General features: G+C 43.0%; 1 protein-coding gene across 3 annotated transcripts; it reads left to right on the top strand.

Moving 5' to 3' along the window:
- Positions 1-229: 229 nt before the first annotated feature.
- Positions 230-21,275, top strand: sin3aa (SIN3 transcription regulator family member Aa). Of its 3 annotated transcripts, none has more exons than XM_071492682.1 (21): positions 230-353; positions 6,868-7,084; positions 7,339-7,521; positions 8,767-8,873; positions 9,680-9,974; positions 10,105-10,353; positions 10,537-10,689; positions 10,981-11,136; positions 11,255-11,344; positions 11,787-11,905; positions 12,001-12,211; positions 12,387-12,503; positions 12,804-13,042; positions 13,550-13,733; positions 13,928-14,504; positions 15,691-15,860; positions 15,938-16,111; positions 17,160-17,252; positions 17,809-17,903; positions 18,090-18,282; positions 19,397-21,275. In XM_071492682.1, exons 1-21 carry the CDS (start codon positions 256-258, stop codon positions 19,625-19,627), a joined length of 3,951 nt encoding a protein of 1,316 aa, XP_071348783.1. In that variant the 5' UTR covers positions 230-255; the 3' UTR covers positions 19,628-21,275. The 3 variants fall into 3 exon arrangements, with proteins under 3 accessions (XP_071348783.1, XP_071348800.1, XP_071348792.1); XM_071492699.1 differs by lacking the exon at positions 230-353 and adding an exon at positions 3,266-3,672; XM_071492691.1 differs by lacking the exon at positions 230-353 and adding an exon at positions 4,472-6,672.
- The last annotated feature ends 6,061 nt before the right edge of the window (positions 21,276-27,336 follow it).

Here is a 27,336-nt window from a genome sequence, read left to right as displayed (position 1 = left end):
TTATGTGTTTCGTGTGTAAATTCTGAATCTGTAAAGTTTAGCCCTCAGACCATACAGGGAGAAATATTTCCCTCTGACATCCAGCGGGTGGGAATACAGTGAAATAAAATGCAGCACTTGGTGAAACACATTTCACCCTCGCTGTCCTGCGAAGACGCTGCGGACCACGGGCCGGGCCGCACGGCCTTCGTCTGCGGGGGACGGGGCTGCTTCAGCGGCGCTGCCTCGGTTTTAGCGGGTGATATTCAAAATAAAATGACGCGGACTGTGGTGTGCGCCAATGCCAGCGGAGGGGGGCGTCTCCAACTATTTTGTTACAAACACGAATCCGGAGTAAGGAGTCTTTTTCCTGGGTATGTAACAGCTGCTTAAACTAAATTATATTTTCAGCATTGCTGCTATAACAAGTGAACGATGTTCATTCCGACCGGGGAAGCGTGTTGCGGCCAGTCGCGCCTTTTGTGTCCTGAGATGAATTGAAGGGGGCTTTTTATGCTCGTGAACGGCAACAGAAAAGCCAAAGAAACCTACCGAGGTGGAGGGTACAGGGCTGAGTGTGCAGCTCGTCGCTCCGTCGGCTCGTGAACAGTCTCCCCGGGGCTGGGTGGTGAGAATCGGAGGCTCCCTCTGTCTGGAAGTGGAAACATTTTGTCTGCAGCGTTGTGTGAGCATGTAACGCTTGTTTGCGAATGGCTCGTTGAGGGAGGGGGGGGGGGGGGGGTGTGTAAAGACAGGTTAGACATTTTACTCCAGGCGAGTGAAGTAAACAAAGAATAGGATTTGTAGAAAGCGCGGTCGCCCTCCCTGCAGGAGGACGCGGCTGTTCCGGCTGCGTTGTTTGGGGACGCGGGGAATGGCGTGGCTCCGCCGCGCCGATGTTTCCACGCAGCGACACCGTAGTTCCCGTTTCGTTTGACTTTGGCATTGTTTAGTAAGGGCAACTGAACCGGCTCTTGCCGCCAAGAAAATATGCAGCGTTAGCCGCCCAGGCCCCACTTCGCCGCGTCCGCCGGTGGCTGAGGAAAAGCGATTACCAGATGATGCGTTTTTGTCCCATGAACCCTTTTGTTTGGAGAGTGCAGCCTGCAAATACCCACGTCGACCGACGCCGAGCGCAGGGGGCTGGGTGATCCTCCGCCGTGTAGCTCGGCGTGTGGGGATCTCCACAGCCCGCAGTGCGTTGTCATGCATGCTTTTGCACGAAACTTGAAAAAAAGCAGCCTCTTATATTGCGCGTTCACAGAAATAAAACCAGGCGTGTTTTCGAGCAAATGCTGGTTTTCAGCCTGGAGCTTGGCTTTTGCAAAAATGCACGCAATTGTGTTGTGTTGTGTTGTGTTGTGTTGGGGGGGGGCAGTCGGGACAGTGGAGCAGAGTGTGTGTGCTGCAGCCTACGGCCGCCGCTGAGCCCTCTGCCTGCGGTGGAGGAGGAATCCCGGGCTGGTGCTGCAGCTCCGCCTGTCGTGGGCGATGGTTTATTTTGGAAGTTCCACCTTTTGGGGATTTGTAAGAGCGGTTCTGTGCGATGATTGGCTGCGGGGTCCACGAAGGGGCGGGGCGGGGGTGCGAAGGCAGGCTCCCTCCTACAAAGTCACGTGTTTTCTGACTCCAGGAAGTGGCAAGTTATGGAGATATGTGTTAATGCCTCCGATAGACGCATAGAGAGATGTCACAAAAACAAATAACGGAAGGACGCTCTGAAATAAATATATTAAACAAAAAAAAACAAATAAACAAGTAACTCAAATCTTAACTAGAAAATGAACTAAAGGCTACAACTATGTAGTTACGGTTTTGAAAGTGGACAGTATTCAGTATTCATTACTGAATGAGCAGTGATAAATAAGTGACATAATGAATGTTACAGACAGTACAGTACTTTTTATTAGGGAAAAGAAGAGCCTGATGCTTCACTGTCAGAGAAAAGCTCACTGAAGCAATATTATTACAATAAGCAGTTTCTCTAGTTATTAATACATGGAGAGTGTTTGTGTGCTGGGGGAGGAGGCATGGCAGGCTGTGGTCGCCCCATAGGGAAGTCAAAAAGTGTCTTTTCATGCACACAGTTATATCCAAATGTTTGTGCAACCCTGTGGCAACTTTTTTTTCAGCATATGCAAAAAAAAACTTCAAAAAATAAACAAGTTTCAAGTTCTGAGATATTTTTAGACTGTCTTGCATACACAACACGTTAAAGATCCACCTAAAAAAATGTATTTGACATGGTTAAATAAATAGTTAAATAAGTTAAGTAAACAATTGAATTACAAATAAAATGTTAATCAGTCCAAAATATCCTGGAATTAAATACACTGGAAGAAAAGCGTAAGTGGAGATTTCCTTTCTTGTCCAGTATTTGAGAAAGTCTGAACCATTTGAAATCTGAGCATATATCAGATTTTTTCTCAACATACTGTAATCTCTGTGTTAGTTTCACCATGAGGTCTTGCAACAGTATAGAACATTATTTCTGTCACTTTTTGAGGCATAAGTCCAAGGTGGAAAGCCGTCTTAGTCTGGTCCTACCTCCACTGAGAAAGGTATATTGCATTACTGTGTTTTGTAGTAAAAGACAACAAGAAAAACATAAAAGACTTCACTGGGATTATATTTTATTTGCAGAATTAAAGTAAATTTGTTTCTAACAAGTGGTAGCGCAGTGTGTTGCAACACAGGACTATAATAATATAACTTCAGAATCCATACATATATACAATATCAGTCAAAAGTTTGGACACACTTTTTCCCATTCAAGTGAAAGGGAAACTCAGCATGCTGTCGCTATCTGATTGACTGGTAATAATGCAGGGAGTAATGTTGAATGATAACTCAATCTCAGTTATTTAGCTTTTTAGATGCTGCTAAAGGTTTATTCACGTAAATAATATGGTGCAACTACCAATATTTATCATTATCAATCATATTCTTGGTTAATTGATTAATTGTCTGGTCTATAGAACAGCCAAAAACAGTGAAAATGCCAGTTACAGTATTCTTGGTGATGTTATTGAATGTCTTGTTAAGTTTTAGCAACAGTTCAAAACCCAAACATAATGTAAGAGCTAAGAAACTGATTGACTCATCAACTAATCAGTTCAGCTTTAGAGTACTGGTCTGGCTCTGGATGCCTGGGGAAAACTGGGAAAATTAAAGTGACATATAGGGGGGGTCTGTAGGGGCCCCCTCCGAGATGAACCCGACACTACGCCCCTGATTATATATATATATATATATACATACATATATAAAATAGAGCTGGAACTGTACCCACTCCTGGCATTGTGGCGCTTCAAGTCAAAATGGGCGTGCGTGGACGCTGTACGACAAATATCTGATTGACAGCTCAAATCCACAACCCAGGTCTTCGCCCCGCCCCTTTGCGGACCCTCTGAACGAACTGACCAATAGCGCTCGTAAAGGGGTGGGTCTATGCCGGAAACCACGCCCCTTCCATCGCTAACCGAACGGAGATTGTTTTCCTCTCTCGGGGAGATTTTCACTTTGCAGCCAACAGCTTGAATTGTTTATTTTAAATCACACGCCACTGTTAAGTTTTCTTTTCACCTATACGTCCGCTCTGGTATCTTCTCCAGCCTGAGGCGCAGCGGTTAACAAATCACGGATTATCAAAGCATCCTCCACCAACTTCAGCTCGTTGTTTTAGGAGAGGGGGTGAGTTCGGTTAAATTCATTCAGCAAGCTAACACAGCTAGCTACCTACCTACCGTTAGCAGACGTTTTAAGTAAACCACACGGCAGGTCGATGTTTCTTGGCTTGTCGCTCACTCTTAGCAAGACCCGCCATGAGCAGTCTGACATATCGATAGTCAATTCCTGCTACAGATGTTTCGGCGACAGCGAGCCAGATCGGTGATGCTTAGTTGCATGTGCTTCCCTGCTAGCCCCGGACGTTGCTCGGTGTCGGGCTGCCCATGTTGTTTACATTAGCTAGCAGCTAGCTGGCAGCTCACAACCCTTGGCGACAGAACAAGCTCCAGTCGGAGTTTTTAAAATAAACACTTAAAAAGCCTCCCAGTCTGGGTAGCCAGTCAGGCGGCCAGCAAGTCAGCGACTTTTAGCACTTACCCACTTGAAACAAGAGGTAAATTGCTGCACTCCTGCGCCACGCTCTAAATGGCGGGCGTGGGGGAAGCGTCGTGCTGTAACTCGAGGTCGGTGCTTGTGTTGCTAGGCCGTAAAGGGGATGGTCGGCTAACGACTGTTAGCATGTAGCAGACATCGCTGTTTTGCCTGTATGTGACTGTAACGTTGCTGCACCGTGCGAGGCTGATACAGCTATTAATACTACAGCCCCGGTGTGTTTGGACGGGGCCTGGAGGAGCGAGGATTTGTCGGTGAACAGCTTCACCGTGCGAGGACTGACCGTCACACGGGCACTGAAGTTTCACAGTCATTGTGTCACTTTTGCTCGACAATCAAGGTTTGAAACTTGATGTACCCGTCCACTCCCCGTCTCCCTCGCGTAGATTTTCCGTCGAACAAGCCATTCATTCAGGTGACGAGGAGCTGCTGCCGTCCTGAGGAGGTTGTGCGTGGCTGACCAGCTCCCACGATCCCGCAGCACCTGTTTGTTGCATGGCTGACGTCCGCTCTCTGTGTTTCATTGGCTGCGGAGGCTGCAAGTTTTGCATTCAGTACATGTTAACATTTAGATGCATTTAAGATGTGCTTCTAAGTATAGTTTATCACAAGAGCGCCCCTCACTTCAGTGACAGCGCGAAAAAGAAATTGGGGGGTGGGGGTGGCGTAGCGTTGCTGTGTGCATTATATTTCCATTCTTTATTATCTATAATCCGAGAGTTGGGTTAAAGGTAGTTAGAAACAGTCTTTTACGATATTATGTAAAAGGGCAGGGGTGTCCATGAAGTAACTGGGCCCCCCTTGAAAGACTAAAGTTAAAAGTTTTGGGGGGAAAAACTATGTTGTTAGGATTATAAGTAGACTATTCTTGTTGGCCTTCTTATACCAAAAACCTAAATAAAAGCTTCCTAAATAACCTCTGAAGTTATGATTAGCTTGTCATTGTGTTTTCATCAGGGGCCTGTTCTTCATTCATTAATAGCTGTCTTATCCGGACAGATGTTTGATGATTTGAAATGAGTCCGAGTTTTTTTGGTTCTTCAAAGCTGGTTTAAAACTTACATGGAGCTGCTGTCAGAGCAACAAGTCCTTAAGCCCCAAACTCCAAAAGTGCTGGTATACCAACAATTAATGGAATCATGACCAATATCCATATTTCTGAGACCAGATGAGAACATGCAGGTTGCTGTCGATGTAATTATTACACATTAGCTACCTTTACATGTACATGGTAAAATACAAAACAAAATGTACATTTGTCCTCTAAAATATTCTCATTGTTAAAAGCTCAAAGGAGTCAGAAAATATGGCATTTAATGTGACATTAATATGACATTAATATTGGGATTTGCCATAAACGATTAACTGCAGAACCCACTTTAAACACACCTGTTTTAAAGAGATTTTAAATTTATTTCATTTTAACAGAATGCTTATGATTAGCTTTTTAAAGTGTCATCCATCTAGTGGGGTGAACTTCTACTGGATATTTCCCCTAATGAAAGTGTCCTACTGGGCAAAGAATTCCCACAATCTGACAGCCCAAAAATTGTTCTTTATCAATGGCTTATTGGTGGATAAAACTTAAGTAATTGATTTGTGTGGTGCCATAATAGAAAGTGGTACCAGAAAAAGACAGTCTTCGCAGAGTACAACTGTGGTGTTGTTTATAACAAGGACAGTGATATAAATATGAGAGACGATAATTCTACATTTGGCCCTTTTATCAAATCAAATTTTACTTTCTTATCCACAGAAGAAAATGAAATGGTTGGAGATGCAAACAAATATGCAAGGAAAAACACACAAAACAGAACAACAGACAGAAAAGAGAAATAAAGCTGCCTCACTGTTGTAGGGAGCTATGCCCTGTATATTTCCCCAAACACCCACCTCCACTCCAAATGTACACCCCCTCCCCAACAACTAAGTAACTAACACCTTTTCATCATCAGTTAATCTGATTATTTTCTTGATGAACTGATCGGTCTTTTGGTCTATAAAATGTCCCAGTGGGGGAAAATGCCCATCACAGTTTTTTTACAATCTTTTTTTCAGCAGCTAAAAACTATATTGAATGTTGTGAATATTGAATTCATTCATTTATTGTCAGTACAAACAAAGTTGCTTTGTTTCCATACAGTTACTGCATCCTCTCAGTCCCATGGTGACATGGATTATCTACTGTTATGAATGGAGTAGGATGGAGCTTCGGGTTTGAGGCTGGTCAGCACATCTCATGTGTATACAGTTCTGGGCTTGGTGTTGTCAGTGAGGCCTAAGACATCGGCAAGTTCAAACAAAAGTGTAATCGGACACTTGAAGCCAGTATGCATTGACACATACAGACCGAATCTTCTGTCAGTGCAGCTGTGATGCAGGTCCCGAAAAGAAAGACATCCTAAAAGTATCATGCAAACTAAAACTAGTATGTGCTCTCATGTGCCAATTAATCAGTGCAATCCCAAGCAGTTGACCACTGTAAACTGCCTGGCTTTTTTGTTCTGCTAATAGCATAGGATGTTTTGTTAGGTGTATGATCAGAGACTTCCACAGCCGAACAACAGTTGAGTGAGTATCCCAAAATCCACGGTTAAAGCAAAAAAAAAAACAAAAAAAAAAACAACAAAAAAACCCCCAAAATATTCCCTCATCTTCCTCAACAAATCATTGAATGAATTCAAGATTCTGATTTAACAGGGTCTGATAACTTGACAGAGGTCTGCCAGTGTGAAACAGGGTCCATATGCCGCTCTTTCTTCCCAGGTCTCTCAGCTCTCATGAGTATGAGTTCATAATGAAGCGGCGACTGGAGGATCAGGAAGCGGTTTTTGCGTCCCCGCAGCGGCGCCTCGCTGGCAGCGCGGAGGCTTTCCAGCATCGTGTCCTGGCCCCTGCTCCAGCTCCAGCTGTGTATGAGGCCGTGTCTGACAACATGCAGCCCACAGCAGGTGTCCAGTACTCCGTCCCCCAGGGATACCAGGTATACTCTATTTGTCCAGAGTAGATTTGTTTTAACCACATGCTGGTTTTGAGTTTTGTAGCAGTTTTAATTCACTTGTCACAGACAACTCAAGATGTCATTTAAACCCCTGTCAGCATGCCTCACCTTTTTATAAGGATAAATAGTTCTACATGTATATGATGATTTAAATTATTAAAGTACCAGTCACCAGATATCATTCAGCTAATGTTTGCTATTTACCATCATTTTTAAAAGTTAGTGTGCTTCCCCAGGTTCCCACCGTGGCCCAGAACAGTGGCGGGCATGGGCACACCCCGAGCCCAGCCGTCCACGGGGGGTCCCACCACCACAGCCCAGCGGTCCAATCCCACGGGCCCTCAGTGATGTCAGGACATGGCCATACGGCTGTTCCTCAAGCCTCAGCACAGGGTCAGCAGCAGTTTCAGAGGCTCAAGGTTAGTCTGCCACTTTTATTTTGACAGGCTCTTGTGACATCCCATGGAAAACCTGAAAGTGTCAAGGATGTCTCAGGCTAAAGGATTAGAATAAATATACAGACACTAATAGAGGTCTTTGGGAGATTTGTGTATTTTTTAGCTTGTTAAATGTTTAGTGGATTGGTAGGTTGGTGTTGGTTTGAGCACATATTTTATTAAGTTAAATGGTCGGGTCACTCCAGTCACAAAAAAAAATCAAATCACAGGGAAATATTTAGTAGAGTAGAGAACTTGCAATTAACATTTTAAGATCTGGGTTAAAATCCCAATTTATGTGCTGTTTTGTTCACACTGTCTGTCAAGGTTCCAACATGGCAATGCTGGAGTAATTGTCCAATGTTGATTTGTCCAAGGATCGCAAGAGTGGGATTAGCTCTATAAACACAAACTCACACCGTTGGTCAGCCCGATGGTCGACCGGCCGAGTGTTGGAGTTTCCCCCTTGGCCATTGCTCTTTCAAATGGATTAGCACAAACAAGTAGTGTTGCCAACTTAGCACATTTGTTGCTAGATTTACTGACTTATCAGGCTGTAGCAACAAAAAACACCTAGAGATAAATCTAGAGGCCTTTTTAGACAAACCTCAGGTACCTTCCATAGAGGAGAGTTTCCAGTAACTCCCTGCAAGCAAGAGGGTCGCCTCTCCATGTCTCATCTATTCAGTGAGTGGCAGAGTGGTGAAGCAGGAGTTTGTTGTTATGTGTGAAAGACAAAGTAAGAAAGATATCCAGTGACTTCTGTTTTATAAATAATAAAGCTAAAATCACAGCTCAGTCTTTGTCTTAAACTTATTTCACTGGTGGTTTTGTCAGACGACGTTGTGTTGATGAAATCAGGATTTTAGCAGCAGCTTGGAGGTGACTGCTGGTCAATATGGAGCCTCAATGGACCGAGTTTCAGTCACTATTTCCTACTTGTTCTGTTGTCTGACGTCAGAAACAGAAAAACATGTAAATGAGAACAGCTGTATTAAATACTGTACATGTGAGCACAGAGAGGAGGACAGAAGCAAACAGATAAAGGTCTGAAACCAGCTGACACCAGGCAGAATGCAAATACACAATCCAGCCAGATTTTGACTTAGTCTTGTCATTGTTTCTTATTGTAAGAATGTTTGGTGTTTGATTTAAGCACTGGAGCACTGCTGTCAAAACGAAAAGAAAAACAGCAGAAGTTGACTCTACCTTTTCTCTCTCCCTAAGGTGGAAGATGCTTTGTCTTACTTGGACCAAGTGAAACTGCAGTTTGGCAACCAGCCTCAGGTCTACAACGACTTTTTGGATATAATGAAAGAGTTCAAGTCCCAAAGGTGAGTACACTGTTTAATTTTACAGAAGGATCCTGTGAGTGACTGTACTGCACACCCAGAGGTTCTTGCTCAGATATTTCACTACATGAGTTCTTACTCTGGTCTGTTCTTACTCTCAGTGTCATTGGTACTGCTCCTTTGTATGGTGCGGTATCAGTTTAATTCATCCAGAAGCTGAAGTGTTAACTAATATTTGATATACATTTGGCCACAAATCCCATTCACTTTTTTTTTCTTTTTGCAAGATGCAGTGTTTTCTAACCAGAACGACTCCCCTGTGTCTGAGAGTCTTCCACTTCCAGAAAATAAATCTTTGCCTCCATTAAAAATAACCAGCATATTTTCACAGTTTCAGAATGACCCATCTGTTATCTCAGTCACAGCCGGCAGGTGAACGTGTTCTTCAGAATAATGTAAATTTAAAGGTGTACAAGCTGCTCTTGGTTTGGTAAAAGTTTTATTGCCTCACAATGTTGAGAGCTTCTGAACTGCCTCCGAGTCACATCCCAGGTACGACAACTGAAGATTAGATTAGAAAGTTTTTATTGTCCCCGAGGGGCACTTTGGTTTGCGACAGTAGTCAACACAACCAATACACATCATAAATAAAATGGTACAATATAGACAAACCTCCCTCCCTGATGGCAGGAGTTGAAGGTCTGCATGGAGAGGGGAGTGAGGGTCTGTCAGAATGACCTTTGACCTCTGAGTGGCTCTGACTTGATAAATATGGCCAAGATCATTATGTTAGTGCCAATGATCCTTCAGTGGATTTAAATGACTTCTGTCTGTGTTTCTGTCTCTAGTATTGACACTCCAGGGGTCATCAGCAGAGTGTCGCAGCTTTTCAAAGGTCATCCCGACCTCATCATGGGCTTCAACACCTTCCTGCCACCTGGCTACAAGATTGAGGTCCAGACTAATGACCTGGTCAACGTGACAACACCCGGTCAGATCCACCACATCACCCCGCACGGCATTTCAGTCCAGAACATCCCCATAACAGGAGCAGCGACACAACACCAGGCCCAGCTCCCATCTGCAGCAACCACCACTGCCCCGCCTCTTCTAACACAGCCTACCCCTGCCAAGATGAGCAAGGTGAGTACCAACAGGAAGTGACTGCTGCACACCAGCCAAGTTGTAAAAGTAAAAAAATATTATTATTCCCCTCCTCAAGTGAAAAAATATAGTGTTCTGTTAAAAAACCCTGAAACCTTCCGTGTTATAGCCTCTCCAGCCCCAGGCCTTGACACCGAGCAGCCAGAGCAATCCGTCCATCCCTACGTACACATCTCCACGCTCCCCGCCCATGCAGCTCCATCCACCACTCAGCGGGACCCCCACCGGTCCACCCATGCAGAACAACCAGCCTGTGGAGTTCAACCACGCCATTAACTACGTCAACAAGATCAAGAACCGCTTCCAGGGCCAGCCCGACATTTACAAAGCCTTCCTGGAGATCCTGCACACGTACCAGGTCAGCAGCTCAAACTGAAACACCCCAAGTGACACTTTAAAGTACCTCTCTGGCCCAAATGTCATTTTATCACTTCTATAAAATGCTGCAGTTTCAGTGAAAACACACAGTTAAAACTAGGTGAGAGCACCGTTACCTCTCATGTTACTGACATCACAGTCATCTTGTGCTCGTCCACTACAGAAGGAGCAGCGCAATGCGAAGGAGGCCGGAGGGAACTACACACCGGCTCTGACGGAGCAGGAGGTTTATGCTCAGGTGGCCAGGCTCTTCAAGAACCAAGAGGACCTGCTCTCAGAATTTGGACAATTTCTACCTGACGCCAACAGTTCAGTGGTAAGCAGAGCTGTGATGTTAGCCTTTCTCCTTGTTACAGTGCAGCTGTACTAGATGTAACTTCAAATATAAAGTTGACTAAGATCAGCTTCTTATAACACTTCAGATATGTCTCAGTTACTGCTCTATGATTCAGTAGTACATGTTGTTTTAAAGGGTCTTATTTAAATACTTTGTTCACCTATTTTATGAAGGTGTAAGTTTCAGTAGTAGCAGTTGTAGTCCTGTTGTACGTGTCCAGAGATCATGTTCACGTGTCCCTGTCTTACCAGTGTTGTGTGTTCTCTCCAGCTGTTAAATAAGACCACAGCTGAGAAAGCAGAGTCTGTACGGAACGACCACGGTGGCACTGCCAAAAAGCTGCAGCTCAACAACAAACAGAGGCCCAATCAGAACGGCTGCCAGATCCGTCGACATCCAACTCCAGGGACCACGCCACCCGTCAAGGTACGTACAAGGACTCTCACATACTGCTGAAGCTATAGTCAGCTCCTGCTTCTCCTTCTTATTTACATGCTTTGTAATTGTTACCTATGTCCTCGTTGTGATTTTGCTAACGCTACAGAAGAAGCCCAAGTTACTGAATTTGAAAGATTCCTCAGTGGCAGAAGCCAGCAAGCATGGAGTCGGCACAGAGTCTCTGTTCTTTGAGAAGGTGAGTTGATAAATAAACTTTTTGTTTAGTTAAAAATTCAACTCGTGAAATTAAAGGAACAAAAACAGATGCAGATGCCATTTGAAATTAATGCAAAGGCTCAAGAAGCAAAGCAGAACTAAATGTAATGGTATATTATCAATAGTCCCACTCAACCTCTGACAGTATGTTTCACCACGTGTTCCTTTGAGGTGCACTACAAATTATTATTTTTTAATTCACAAACAATACTGAAATACTCAAGAATGTAAGAGTTGTTAATATGACTTAAGATTAAAAACACAGTTTATTATGACGTTTATTGAATCCAGACGGTCCTTAAAAAAAGTGTTACTTTACTTTATTCTTGTATTTATTCGGCTTGTTTTTTCCAGGTAGATTTTGAACCCCCCCATTAGTCCCTGACAGACTTTTTAAAAATTTGATTTGCTTGTCATCACAGGTACGCAAAGCCTTGCGAAGTGCAGAGGCCTACGACAACTTCCTGCGGTGCTTGGTCATCTTTAATCAGGAGGTGATCTCCAGGGCTGAACTGGTGCAGCTGGTGCTGCCATTTTTAGGGTGAGGTGTCTCACTTAGCACGAGATACGAGTCTTTTTACAGTATACAGCATGAATTTCTTATAAATGTTCTCTCTACTTGATTCTGTCGTACAGAAAGTTCCCCGAGCTGTTCAACTGGTTTAAAAACTTCCTGGGATATCGGGAAATGTCCCACATCGAAACGTACCCTAAGGAGCGGGCCACTGAGGGCATCGCCATGGAGATTGATTATGCTTCCTGTAAGAGACTAGGCTCCAGTTACAGAGCGCTGCCCAAAAGCTACCAGCAGCCCAAATGTACTGGCAGAACTCCACTTTGTAAAGAGGTGAGGGAAACTTATGACCTCCTGAGGGTTGAGAAAAAGTCATGAACTGTTTCATTGTAAATAGTATTCATTTCATAGTTCATAGTATATCATTTTCCTGTTTTGTTTAGCTTGTCCACCCAGATTTAAGACTGTGGATGTTAAGGTGCACAGTGTTTGTTTCTGCTGTGTCCAGGTCTTAAATGACACCTGGGTCTCCTTCCCCTCCTGGTCTGAGGACTCCACATTTGTCAGTTCCAAGAAGACTCAGTACGAGGAGCATATCTACAGATGTGAGGATGAACGCTTCGAGGTGAGCAGGAATATTAAACATGTGCAGCTTGTATCTTGAGGTTACTATGGCAGCGATATCCCATGATATGAAAAATGATTTTATTCCAATTTAATTTCCCTTTTTGCAGGATTTCTTTCTTATCTTTGTGCTAAAACACTCCTAGGCAAAGACCTTTGATCTACTAGAGAGAGAGTACTCAGTGGCAGAACATAGAAGACATATTTGAAAATCGAGAAACTTTGATCTTTTTAATGAAAAATAAATGGACATCCATGCAAAACACAGAATCATAAAATCTCTATGTTTTCCTCCTGACAGTTGGATGTGGTACTGGAAACCAACTTGGCCACCATTAGAGTCCTGGAGACAGTACAGCGGAAGTTGTCCCGCATGTCTGCTGAGGAGCAAGCTAAGTTCCGCTTGGACAACACACTGGGCGGCTCCTCGGAGGTCGTGCACCGCAAAGCCATCCAGAGGATATATGGAGACAAAGCCCCCGACATCATCGACGGCCTGAAGAAAAACCCTGCGGTTTCTGTCCCCATCGTGTTAAAGAGGTGGGAGTTAAACCGAGGCGTGAATCCATTCTGACTGACTTCCCTTTTTAATTTAATCAAAGTTGATTTATGTTTGTGAAAAAAAAGTGCAAATCGGCGTAAAGCTGTTTTTTTCTGTTGAGATTTCTCTGTTACTGGAAGATGTGGGACTCACCAGCTCCCTTTTTACATAATGCAGTAAATGTGTGCACACAAGCTTCTGTTGTGCCCAGACTGAGGTTGTGAACTGCAGCTTATAAACTCACTAATCCACACAGGAGAGGAAAAGGCAATATGATGTTTTAGTGGTGGATTTAAAAATGGCTCCTGAGAATTACTGTGTGCTTTTATAGACAAAATATCTCCACAGCAGCAAAAAAGATTGGAAAGTCGCTCCTTTAACAGTATTTTTGTTTAGTACCCTATGCATCACATTGCTGCAGATGTTTGCATCTTGGTGCGATGATGTAAAATCGTTCAGAGACTTGAGCATGTACGTTACTCCACTGTGACATCTGTTCTAACCAGGTTAAAGACGAAGGAGGAAGAGTGGCGGGAAGCCCAGCGAGGCTTCAACAAGATCTGGAGGGAGCAGAACGAGAAGTATTACCTCAAGTCTCTCGACCATCAAGGCATCAACTTCAAACAGAACGACACCAAAGTGCTTCGATCCAAGTCCTTGCTGAATGAAATCGAAAGCATCTACGATGAGGTAACAGACAAAAGACAGTACCAGCCTCTAACACGAGATCTGGGCTAAAACCTGAATTCACCAAGTTGTATTGTTCACGTTATGGTAGTGTTTTAAGAAGTGATGTTTAACTTAATATCACTTCAACATAAAAAAACAAAATCATACATGCTCTGCTTCCAAAAGGCTGACAGTCAATTATTCTTGCTCTGCAGCGCCAGGAGCAGGCCTCTGAGGAAAACGCCACTCCACCCACAGGCCCCCATCTGACACTGGCCTACGAGGACAGTCAGATCCTGGAGGACGCTGCAGCACTCATCATCCACCACGTCAAGCGGCAGACGAGCATCCAGAAGGAGGACAAGTACAAGATCAAACAGATCATCTACCACTTCATCCCCGACATGCTGTTCTCCCAGCGCGGCGAGCTCTCCGACGTGGAGGAGGAAGAGGAGGAAGAGGAGATGGACCTGGAGGAAGGAGCCTCCAAAAAGCACAACGGCGTCCCCAGCAGCGGGAGCCCCTCCAAGTCCAAGCTGCTGTTCAGCAACACGGCGGCACAGAAGCTGCGCGGCTGCGACGACGCTTACAACCTCTTCTACGTCAACAACAACTGGTACATCTTCCTGCGACTGCACCAGACGCTGTGCTCGCGCCTGCTGAGGCTGTACGGGCAGGCGGAGCGCCAGATCGAAGAGGAGGTCAGAGAGCGGGACTGGGAGAGGGAAGTCCTGGGACTCAAGAAGGAGAAGAACGACAATCCAGCCATCCAGCTGAGACTGAAGGAGCCCAGTGAGTAACAACACACACACCCTCACATGTTTTTCTTAGTTTCTATCTTCTTCTTCTAATGAATTGAAATATAATTGAAATTGCTATATGCAAGAGGCAATATCCAAGTACCAGGACCTGCAATTACTTTTCTGATAAAGGTAAAATGTGTCACAGCACTGTTGTGCATTGTGAGCACCATAAGTGTTGTGGTGCTACAGAGATGCCACGGCCTATAAATCATGTAATGGAACGTGTTTGTTTGGTACAAGACCCAACAAAAAAAAAAAATTGACAATGAAATGCAAAAATGATCGTTCCAACTGAAATCCAGACTCATGTCACAATATCTGCCAAAATAATCATCCATATTGAGCAACCCCATTTTCTGTGTTGCCTTTCAACCCCCCACTGTATTATGTTTGTTTGTTTGTTTTTCCTTTTGGGGGAGAAGTAACATAATTTAGCACTGAACAATCAATCAAAATATTATCGAAATCACAATGTAACCAAGTGCAAATGGCATTAGCTGCACTCTTTGGATAAAAGCAGAATGTGTTACAATGTACTGTTATAAGTAAAGCTTTGTGGTGCTGCAGACATTTCAGGGCCTGCAAATGATATTCCCCGGACGTAAACAAACTCTTTCTGGTACAGACCACAGCAAAAAATTACACGGTTATAACTTTTGTATTTTTGTTTCAGTGAAACTGCAAAGTAAAAGTTGCCATTTCCACTAAAACAGTGACTCATATCGCAATATCTGTCGGAATGATCACAATCTGATTTTTTTTTTTTTTTTTTCCCATATCACTCAGCTCTTGCATAAATCTTGTGACTACCTCAGACTTTTGGGCCCCACTCCCCCTCTAACACATAATCCACATTCTTTTTGTTTTCACAGAGAAAATCTGAAAAGTATTTTAAAGTATTTAAGGTTTATTGTAATCAATGTACAGCACACAAGAAGCAGATCAATGGTCTTATTGAAAGCAATTAAAGACAAATAAATTACACAAATAAAATAAACTGATAGATAAGTGAAGAAGTGAATAAGTGAAACAGTACTTAACTGTGTTGGATATTAAAAAGAAGAAATCACTTAGACTTGGAAAATTCAACTGCTGCCAGAGGTGCTCTGTCAGAAATGCTGCCCGACTTTCAGTTGATCTGATTTTTGATAACTGATTGATTTTCTTCTCTCTAGTGGACATCGAGGTGGAAGATTACTACTCAGCCTTCTTGGAGATGGTCAGGAATCTGCTGGACGGAAACATGGAGGCTTCTCAGTACGAGGACTCGCTGAGAGAAATGTTCACCATCCACGCTTACATCGCCTTCACAATGGACAAGCTCATCCAAAGCATCGTGCGGCAGGTGAGACTCTGTCTGTCCTCTCAGCTGCAGATTTCCCGAGAGTTGCCATGCTCATTGTCGTGCTTCCCCCCATCCAGCTCCAGCACATCGTCAGTGACGAAATCTGCGTCCAAGTAACAGACCTCTACCTGGCAGAGAGCGCGAACGGGGCCAGCGGAGGAACCATGTCCACCCAGTCCTCGAGGAGCTCGGCAGAGGCCATCTACCAGCGGAAAGCTGAGCAGCTTATGTCTGATGAGAACTGCTTCAAGGTGAATACACAAGGTTGCTACTGGCATTGGTAAACTGGGGAGATGGTTCCATGAGATTATTGGAGATGAAACATTGTGCAGAAGAATATGGAAATTAGTTCCCTTCAGGAGAAGTACTTAAAAACGACCAGTTTTCCACATGACTGCAGAGAAGAATGTCCCACCCACACTGACAGAAATCCTGGTGATTTAAAGGTGTTCTCAGGTGTGTTCACCACTAATAAATCTGCACACTTCTCCCCACTGTCGCAAATTAGAGGTTTGCAGTGAAAAACAAGCAGTGCTGTGCAGAGGATCCATTAAGAGAAAACTTTACTCACCGGTTTCCCATGTGCCTTTGCTTCTAAAGAGTCTAAAATGAGGTCTGAAGAGGTAACTGATTAGTGGGTCTGGTAAACATAGGTGTGCTGTCTCCAGCCTACCAATTGTTATGGTGACATTATAATGTCATTTTTAAGTTATAAGTTATGTTTGTTGTCATGTAACACTGGCAATTCTAAAGCAGCTTAAGGCCACCTGCCAACTGACAGCAAATTTCCCCGCTGACCTATTTTGAAAGCTTCATTTTACGGTTGTTAACTCACTCGGTTTAGAAAGGTTCATCCAGATTTGTCAAAAAAATAAATCACAGTCATTTTTGAAGAAGATGACTCAAAGCCCAATCACCCTGAAGTGACAGTTATATTAACATTCTAGCCAGGGATGGTCCACAAAATGCAGCTTGCAACACTGAAATCAAGCTATTACTATCGACTATCTATCTAATACTGTTATTTATTATTATTTGCTTCTCAGTTGTTTAATGTTTCTCCTTTATTTTACCTTTGCATTTATTTGCATTCAAGTTAAAAATAATGTAGTATGAGTAGAAGAACAATTGATGGTGACTGCATGATTTATAACAGGGGTCCTGGATTCCAGCCTAATATACTGCAGCTGCCTGCTTCACACTCCAGACCTTAAACCCCTCAAGACGTGCTGGCTTATTTGTGTTTCACACTGAATTAATTTCAGTCTCACACTCGCCTTGTCTCTGTCTGGTTCTCAGGTGATGTTTTTGAGGAACAGAGGGCAGGTGCAGCTCACGGTGGAGCTGCTCGACACGGAGGAGGAGAACTCAGACGAGCCCATGGAGGCTGAGGTAAGAAAATCTAAATCTCCCCCCTCCCCCGAAGGCTCTCGGTTGTGAGTTTTGGCCCCTGAGCAAAGAGGTTGGATAAACTCAGCAAAGAAATGTTTAATCCACAAGCCACAAGCTGTAATTCCAAAATGGGCTCAGCCCTTTTTTACAATTTTACAAGCCGGTAAAGATTTTGTAACCGAACAGAGCCTTTGTGACGGTGATGGTCGGTAAATCTGCCAAAATGGCTGAGGAGTTGTGAGAATTCCCAGCACCGGTATTTAGCTTTTAGCTGGACACATATTCCCACACTGGTGTTTAATGGCAGGGAACGAGGTTCAGATCAGAGGAAGGTTAAACTTCATTTTTCTGCTTAATATGATCTTCATATTTAATATATAGCAAATAAATGCAAATAAAAGTTGACATTGTTTTTACATTTTGTCTAGTAAGAAGGTCCACTTTTCCAGCTGGAGTGAAAATACTAGTAAGGACCTGTTGCCAACCTTTTGGTAATAATGGTGTCAGTAGTCGTGTTTACGTACCTAATCTGTGTCTTGTTGTTTCGCATGTGCAGCGTTGGTCTGATTATGTTGGACGCTACTTAAACCCAGATTCCACCACACCTGAACTGAGGGAGCACCTCGCACAGAAGCCTGTTTTTCTTCCCAGGTCAGTCGTCACATCATGGTATCTTGCTGCGTAAACTGTCTGACACATCTCTTCCTGTAACAGTCAAATGTCAAAAGTCCAACACGAGCCCATCGATTAAATTATCTCTAATCGATTTGTTCTGGCGCATTCCTGCTGGATCCCGTTAGTCACTGTCATTATGTTTGTCTCCACCCTCACGACCAGGAATCTGAGACGGATCAGGAAGTACCAGAAGGGCCGAGAGCAGCTGGACAAGGAGGCCTGCGAGGGCGGCAAGAAATCCCTGGAAAAGGAGAAAATGGAGTGCATGTTCAAGCTCAACTCTTATAAGATGGTCTACGTCTTCAAGTCTGAGGATTACATGTACCGACGCACTGCCCTGCTGCGAGCTCACCAGGTATTCACCACACCCTCTGCCTTCATGTGATTTCATCAGCGACTGTGTTTCTCTCTTATCACGTGGTGGTTTAAAGGTGTGAATCTTTGGCTGCTGCCTCTGTTTGTTCACTGAGGTTTGTGGTTGTGGCTCAGTTTGGATTAAAATCGATTCACCTTATTATTAAAATCTGCAATTCCGAGCAGAAGGTTTAGGTTTCCCAAAGATTCTTGAAATAATTAAATGAGCATTGAAAATAAACATCAAACCACACACAGCTCTACTGCAAACACCGTGAACATATGCTGTGATTTACATATGTGACTCAAGCATAAAATCCAGTCAGATCTGCATCTTCTAAATTTAAATGTTAAATCATGTATTATAATACAACAGTTAACAGTTAAGCACTAAGCCGTTAGCTCTCAATGTGCTGCTTCTCACTGTCTGAGGGAGTTCAGTCTGTTTCTCAGTTGAATGGTTTTGTTCAACTCAGTACAAAATCAGGTCAAGGTCCGTTTGTTCTTTATATTTTTTATTTACTATGTGTTTCAAGAACATTTCACCACATTAAATATTAAGTGATATTTATATTAACTGAATTTTGTTATGTTATCAAACAGAAAAACAGGAAAGGAAAAGGGAAGGGAAATAAGCAATAAATATAAAACAGTAAATATCAGACTGACCAAACTAAAAAACCTTCATATGCAGTTCTGCTGCAGCTAATCACCTGACCACTCACGGCGAGCAACACGCTCCCTGGCTCTTTAGTTTCTCCTTCTTTCTTCAGCGGTCAGAAATAGCGACTGTCAGAGCGAGTGATGAAAAGAAATGTCACTGTGAACAGAGCTCAGAGAGATGCTGATAGATCTCAGCCGTCAACACAGACGGAGGCCTACAGCTGAAGTGCTGCCGAAGAGCAGTGAGGGGCGCTCTAGTGTAAAAACCTTTGATCCGGTCAGTAATGCTGATGATTCGATGTTCTCAGCTCAGCTTGAGGATTTGGTGCCTGATTTATTCCTTCATGTGAGTCTGTAGTGATGTCACAGTCGAGTCTCTGACCACGGTAGTGTAACTGTAACCTCTGCCCACTGACCTTTACAACACACTCCCCTCTCCTGTGTTTCCTCAGTCACACGAGCGGGTGAGCACACGGCTGCACAAACGCTTCCAAGCCTGGGTGGAGGCGTGGGTCAAGGAGCACGTCACCCGCGACATGAACGCCGAGACCAACAAGTGGCTGATGGGCGAAGGGCGTGACGGCTTGTTACCTTGCACCACCACCCGCCAGCCCGAGGTCCTGCACTTCATGAACATCAACAAGTACCGCGTCAAATATGGCCCACCAGCCAAGGCACCGTAGCTGAGGAAGAAAACGGGAGAGAGACTGATTTCTCGGGGTGTTTGGTCTGAGGTCAAACAGGTCAAAGCAGAGGTAGGGACGAGGGCTTATTAATGTGTTTTTAAGGCAGACATGGGAGCACAATTAAGCTAGCGACCGTGTATGTTGCACCCCGAGGGCGGCAGGATTACTGATTTTACCAGCGTTTTTAGCTGGGCCCATTTTTGCGCAGGGCCTTTGGTGCCAAAACTTAGGAATCGTCATGTTCCAGTCACAGACCTGAGCTCTTACCAGCACTCAGAGCCACGTCTTCCCTGAGCCTTTCGGGCCGGGCTTAGTAACACAAACGGTGAGCCTGAGAGAGACAGAGTGGTGCTTTTTGTACTTTATCACAAACTGAGCTTCGGTTTAGCTTTTGACTGACCAGAGTAAGAGCTCCATCGAAATCAATCATACAGGGATTTCTTTATGATAGTGTTATTCTACAGTTTCCGTGGAAAACAATATGGTGGACAAGTGCACTTATTTAAGAGGAAAATGCTGTTTCAAATAGTTTTGTTTCCCAGATTGAAGGTTTGGAGGGAGCTCAATAAAGTCTGAGAGATCTGGTTCAGACATTCCTGCGTTGAGGCCAAATCACAATTATGTACCTATCACCAGACGGAAAGAGGGTTACATTTCCTTTTCCAAAACACATGGCAGCATTATTAGAAACTGTGCCTGAGTGCCAAACAGTATTGTCAGGTTAACATCGAAAAGCACTGTTGCATTTAATGTAAAAAAATAAATAAAAAATAGCCTCACAACACTGTTTGGTCTCAGACTGTAAAATTGTATAGCTTGTGAATGTCAGATACTGACATGTATTCCAGTGTATGTGTTGTGTATATATATTATATATAGTTCTATTAACACAAATGATCCTCGCCGCCCTGGAAGTCAACCTTTTTAAAATGCCCTCCGCCAATACACCAGCTTGTACACACACAAACAGACACACACACACACACCCATATACACACACACACACACATGTCTCGTTCTGGGAGGTCTGTCCACATGCCGCTTACATTGTAAATACACTGTATATAGTCTCAGACTTTTTATGACAAATCTGTGTTGTTGTGCTAGTAATACTTTCCAAGGTTACTGTGGACTTTAGTGATAAATGGCTAAAGTTAGTATGTATATGGAAAAAGACAAATGCAAGACCATTTATTACAGTTTTTACCAAAGGGAGTTGATTATAAAAATAGCTGTTTCCCCCCTTTGTGTGTTCCTTTTATGTCTTTTTCTTTTTAATTTCTGTAGTAAAAATGTGGAGAAGTAGAAATGTATCCAGGTCTTTTGGTTTTTATAAATAACATCGAATAACATTTTCTTTCTTCTGAATGTGACATTTGGTTGGTAAAAATCACTGCCCCCCCTTTTGACAACCGACACCGTCCGTGGTGATGGTGGGACTCATTCAGCCAGTTCAGCCTTCAGATTGATGGACTCCACAACGGTCTCACCTTGTGTTGCACGCTTCCCTCCCTGGATAGATTTCTGCTGCAGACATCACCCCACACCATATTTTTGATAATGGAAAAAGTCACTCGAGCATGTCTTTAGTCCCTTTATTTAGACATTATTTAAAGTAATAATAAAAACGACATTTGTAGCCTACGGAGCCCTTTGTGGAGTTGTTGAGTGATTTATTTCATCTGTTAACTTTGCATTGTTCATGTTGCACTGAAGGAGAATCTTTTCTGTTAACCTCTTATCAGAGACTCGGTTCCTTTATTCAGCTCAATAAACACACACATATTAGGCTTAATTTTCTTATGATACAGTTTTAAATCCTGCTTCCTCTCACTTCAGACTACAAGAAGCAAACAGGCCTCACTCACATCCAAACAGCCAAACAAATAGATAAATTACAACCTGTCTGCACAGTCTGAGAGGTACTGTAACGGCACACAGAAAAGTTTGTAACCCACATTTCTTAACTTTGTACCGCCAACACCAGCTCTAAAGTCCATTCTGTATATTCGGAGTATAATGATTTTTTTGTAGTTATGACAGTATGAAATGCTTTTTTTTAATGAAAATGCTTAAAGCCTTGATCTTTCTAGGTACCTGCACTTCTCAGAACGTCTAAAAAGCACTGAAGCCAGTTTCTTTAAAAACAGCTTTTAAAAAGTCTTTAATTTTTAATTTTCCATATTTATGCACTTAAAAACTGAAAGTGGGATTGGTGCAGCAGTGGATTGTGTGTGCAGCAGGGTGTTAAGTTCTTTTTTGTGCATTAACTCAAATGCCAATTTAAGCAAAACCCTAAATGAACTGAAATACTACTCATCCGGCAGAATTACTCACATTATACTGTTATTGTTATATGCTGTTGAGTGGTACTGAAAAAATGTGATATATAAATAAATAATTTGAGGGCACATCATCACTACTACTTATACTGTGGCCAACATGATGATTAAAAAGGGTAATAAATGGCTTTCTATGTGGTTTTTGTTTTTTAAGGCGTTAAAAGGCCATTTTGTCAACGTCTCTGTAAAACGATGTTTTCCTTTGAAACCCTGCAGAGGGAGCCCTCACGCCATCCACCAGCATAAACAGCTCCTTGCATCTTGCACATGCACTATTGTTTTTTACATAAATTATTAATTTGATCTCCAGACACAAAAGGACTTGAGTTTGTCGCAGCTTTATGGTCTTTATTTACAGGTTATTGATTAGCTGATTAGCTGTATTTGTTATCCTTGCATTGCCGTCATGGCTGAAGATTGTCTGGTCTCCTCGCTCTGTGATTGTTGGACCAGAGTCTGTTTTCATCACCTTCAACTATACAAGATGTCCAGATGCAGTAAACACCAGAAAAAAAAATTGTCCATTTGCATTTCTATTTCCATTAATAAGTTTACACTGCCTTATTTATTTAATTGTTCAGTGTGTGAAAAAGTCTGAGTTAGAACAAAGAAAGGCTGCAAATCCACACATTGAAAAAGCATAAACCAGTAACTTTAACATTTTAGCTTGAACATTTAAATCATTTAATCATTAAATCACTGACCATATTATTCATTTCAGTACAAACTAATCTTTAACGTTCTGCTCAGATTTCATCTTGTTAACAGTCAGAATTATTTTTGCATCAGTTTTTACATGTGCATCACCAGGTGCACAGACTGGATGGTTGATCAATGAACCCCTAATTATCTACTACTGAGATTTTATAATGAAGGTAAAATATTCTCTCAGTGGTTTCACATTTGAATTTGAACTCAGCAGGGCAACCAGCCAGACTCCACCAGGCCTCTGGGGCCGGTCCCGCATACTGGGTGAGAAGCGAAACAGAACATGTCCCAAACCCAAACTTCACCCCACTTACTGTACCTGCACCTTTCAGACCCTTAACAAAACACACACACCCTTTACCCACTTGGCCGTCGCGGCGGTGAGGCCCTGATGAGGAGTGAGGCCGACACATGCCAGCAGAGCCCTCCATGCCTCCCACTGGCAGCGCCAACAATGAGTTCCTCAAAGGCAGCACCGGCTGAGGGGGAGTGGAGGGCTTTTCCCCCCCCAAAGCTCTTCTGCGTGATTACTTCCTTGGAGTGCACACTCCTGAACTTTCAACAGCTTTCAACTCTCCAATGTCGGCACTTCCGCAACTTCTGACTCAGAGAGCAGAGCTATTGTCACAACTACAGAGCTGGTATTGTCCCTCAAGCTTGGAGGCCTTGGCACTCACAGTGCAGAGCAATTGACTCAGTTGGAGCAACCACGTAGATTTCTGTTCTTTATTCATGTATGTGCGGAGGTGGGGTTTTTACAGTGTTTGCTGTATTTCAAAATTTTTCTGGCGCTTTCACTCTCTGATACGCTACAGTGCTCTCAAGAACAAAATATCTGAATGCTTCTTGGGGGAACAGACAATCTTGGCAACCATGACATTACAGCATTTGGATGATGGCAGCGTTCACTGTGTGCAGCAGACATCAATATCATCACTGAATAAGGGCAGATCATCCAAAAGCTTTTCATGGCTTAGGAAGTAATTTTACAAAAAAGGTTATAAGGTCTGAAGTTCTGCAGATTAAAAAAATAAGAAGCATGAGTCAGAGCAGCTAATATCACCTCAAAGCACTCAGACAAAACATCTGTCTCTTCACTTGGTGGTCTCTTAACTGCAGCCAGAGCTTTTCTTTGTCTATATGAGAGGATGCTGGTGATGTATGGTGGCGGATGCTTTACAGGCTGATTTGTCTTGATGATGAGAAAGCTCTACCCTGCAGGCTCCTTTCCTCTATAAAAGGATTAGTGAAGTCTGGCACTCTTACATAACCACTGTCGGTTTTACGTGCTCAGCTCCAGCAACTTCATCAGGCAAGAAAAAAAAATCCATCCACTAACTCATTTAACCTTTTAACGGCCACTTTGCAGCAGAGATGTCGTGCTCTGGATGGATCCACTCTTCTTCTTCTTGTGTTCTTGCATCTTTGCTAAGCTACAGACCAAATGCTATAGTGTTGGAAAAACAGAAAGCACTCACCTCACACACTGGTATTTTCCAGAGGCAGCATTGCTCTGGAGATGGCAAGTGCTGGTCACTCAGTCCACCACTTTGGTCAGGACTGAAATATCTCATCAACTGTTGGATGGATTGTGATGAAATCTGGTTCAGACTTTCATGGTCCCATGAGGGTGAATCCTAATGACTTTGCTGATCCCCTGACTTTTCCTCTAGTGCCACTGACAGGTCAAATGTTTCACTTATCCAGTGAAATATCTCTATATGTATCTGTACAGACATTTATGATTCCCAGAGGATGTGTCCTAGTGAGGCCACCCTTTCCTCTAGTGCCAGTTTCACACCTGCAGTTTTAAGGAAAATGTTGTTGGAAACAAGTATTGGAGGAATTGCAGTGAAATTTGGTTCACACATTCATGCCTTCCTCAAGAAAAATTGTAACAACTTTGTTGATCCCTTAACTTTTCGTCTAGCATCATCATCGGATCACATTTTCAACTTGTTCAATACTTTGATTTGTATCTAAATACCTGCAAAACTAGTGACATTCATCATCAAACAGAGCTGCTAGCATGGCTGTATTTGTTCTTGTTAAAAGCTTATAACTGACCTACAAAACATTAACAAATAATTTATCAGCCATTAGTTAAAACTTCAAAACCCTTTGTAAAGGCAGGAAATACAGCCACACAGCAGCTAGCATGACTGTTGACTCTTTGTCTTTCATTAGCTATACCACTCATCCTTCTAGCATCACGGGGGGCTGGAGCCAATCACAGCTGACACTGGGCGAGGGCACCTTGGACAGGTTGTCAGTCTATCACAGGGCTGACATATAGAGACAAACAACCATTCACACTCACATTGACACCTACCAGAGTCACCAATTATCCTGCGTGTCTTTGGATTGTGAGAGGAAACCAAAGTACCCAGGGGAAGAACATGCAAACTCCACACAGAAAGACCCCGGACTCTTTGTCTTATTCTTATTTGTAGAACGGCAGTGCCTCATTTGGGTACATTAGAAACGCTCCACTCAGAACCACACAGTCAACTGGCGTCCATGTCCATCACAGTGGACTAACGGACACTAGCAGCAGTCTGGAGGTCTGAGTTTGAGAACTTTATTGTCGATGATGTATGACTCAGATATGATGGTGATGGTGTCATTTTTAAATTAGTGTCAACTTTGCTTTCTTAAAAAACACAACTGTCTGCACTGCACAGACTTCTAAAAATTCTGGGTGAACTGAACCCTTTAAAAAACAGGCTCGTAACATGAAGGCTGGTAGTTTGAATCCCAGGATGGACAGAGGATTTCTGAGTGGGAGTAAATCCATGATTTGAAAGCCTGCTACTTAAAGCATTACATTACTATTGAACCAGAAGCCACTGAGCAAACACTGGTGTTGTGATGTGATTTAAAATGAATTGTCTTGACCTAAAACTGTTTGGCTGTAATTCTGAAATATAACTTAGCAGTGTCCTTGACTGCATCACAGTGGAAGAACGGTCAAAGCTGCTTTCAAAATTTCAAAAAGTAAAGGCAGTGAAATGTGAAAAATCAACTATTTCTGCAGGTTGGTTCATTCCCTGCTAAAAAAAATATAGAAATCAGGGAGAAGCCATGAAATCAGACCAAAAACCACAGGAAATGTAGACCCTGTATTTGGAGAATTTACCACAGATTTGTCAAAGACAAGTATTGGTAACTAGTAGTTATTGGGCTGAAACATACAAATCACTGGTGTGATCTTGTGTTACACACAGGGTACGAATGCTACTCAGATGCCTGGAATCTTTTCATCATCACCATCATCTTCATCATGTTTGCTCCTGTCTTCTTCTTCTTCTCCTCTTCTCTATGCAGACATTCGTGCAGAGTTGTGACGACTCAATATGTGTGTATCCCCTCCTGAGAGCCATGTATAGAGACTTCAGCGTGACTATATATATCACAAGATGAAAGTCATTGGGGACATCAGAGGCACAAAGCACATTGGGTAATTTAATGTGACAGCAAGCCCCCCACTCCCACCAACACACACACACACACACATTTGACCTTTTCCATCCTCCCTTGGTGTTCATATCCAGTGCATGTAAGTGAAAATGCTGCATGTTACACCTTCTACAGCAGTGTGCGGGGTTAGTCAGCACCATCTGCCACGGTTAAATACAAGTGCAATCATTTGCATTATCTGTCATTCATGACGCCTGTACTGTAACTTCAGCAGCATCATGGCCAAAGTTAATACCTTAGGGAGCCACTTCCTTATAAGGCTTTGTAACTAATGGGCTATTAATGGTTAATAAATCATATAACAATGTTTAATTGATCAGTTATAAGCCATTAATAAGGACAATATAAGAACAAATTCTCACTGGCAGGTCTTATTATTAGTCATTAAGCCATTAGTTACAACATTTAAACTCTTTGTAAAAGATGCCTTATTAATTTTCATGCCACTATAAAGAAGTTCTTCCCATCTTCAGCTTAATTGCAGTTTCACACTGTTTATGACAACTTCTTATGTTTCAGTCAATGACAATATCAGCAGCATCACTACACAAACCAACAAAGTCTGTTTACCTAAGCTACTTAATTACACAGTAAGACAGGAAGTGTGATCGCACAACTATGGTAAATATGAAAGGTCAAAGCTGAAGCAGGGAGTCTTTCTGTAAACTATGATTGATGGTGATGATGGTTTTGCTATCCTGAAAATTTCTTTTAAACATGTCTGAATGCTTTTCAGATGTTGGCCCATTACCATTAACTTGGTAAGTACAGGCTTGTCAACAATAAGACCATGGTTGTTTCTAAATTGAATTTTCTTTTAAGAATGTACTAATTAGCCAAAGGTCTTAATGTGAAGAAAAACCCAAGGGCCTTTTTCAGCAGCATCCCAAACTCCGTCCCAAACACTCAGACCCAGGGAGGAGTTAAACTAGGACATCAAGTAGAAAGAGGCAGGATTTTTTTTCTTTAGGAAGCAGCATTGTACTCCACTGTACTCACAGAGGCTCCACTGTTTGGAGCCCAGAAGAAAGCAGTAAGACAGGCGGAGGGGCCCCTTCCCCACAAAATAGAGCAAAAACACAACAATCCCTTTATTCAGCTGTTTGGACCTGCCATCTGAACAGCAGCTCGTCATTAAATTAACATCACAGCAGGCGCGCGCCCTGGCCCTTGCTT

Source organism: Trachinotus anak, unplaced genomic scaffold (assembly GCF_046630095.1).
Source record: "Trachinotus anak isolate AG129_WGS33_773 ecotype Australia unplaced genomic scaffold, CSIRO_AGI_Tana_v1 ptg000002l, whole genome shotgun sequence".
Classification (NCBI taxonomy): domain Eukaryota; kingdom Metazoa; phylum Chordata; class Actinopteri; order Carangiformes; family Carangidae; genus Trachinotus; species Trachinotus anak.
The sequence above is the reverse complement of the archived record's forward strand: the minus strand, read 5'-3'. Positions and strand labels throughout refer to the sequence as shown.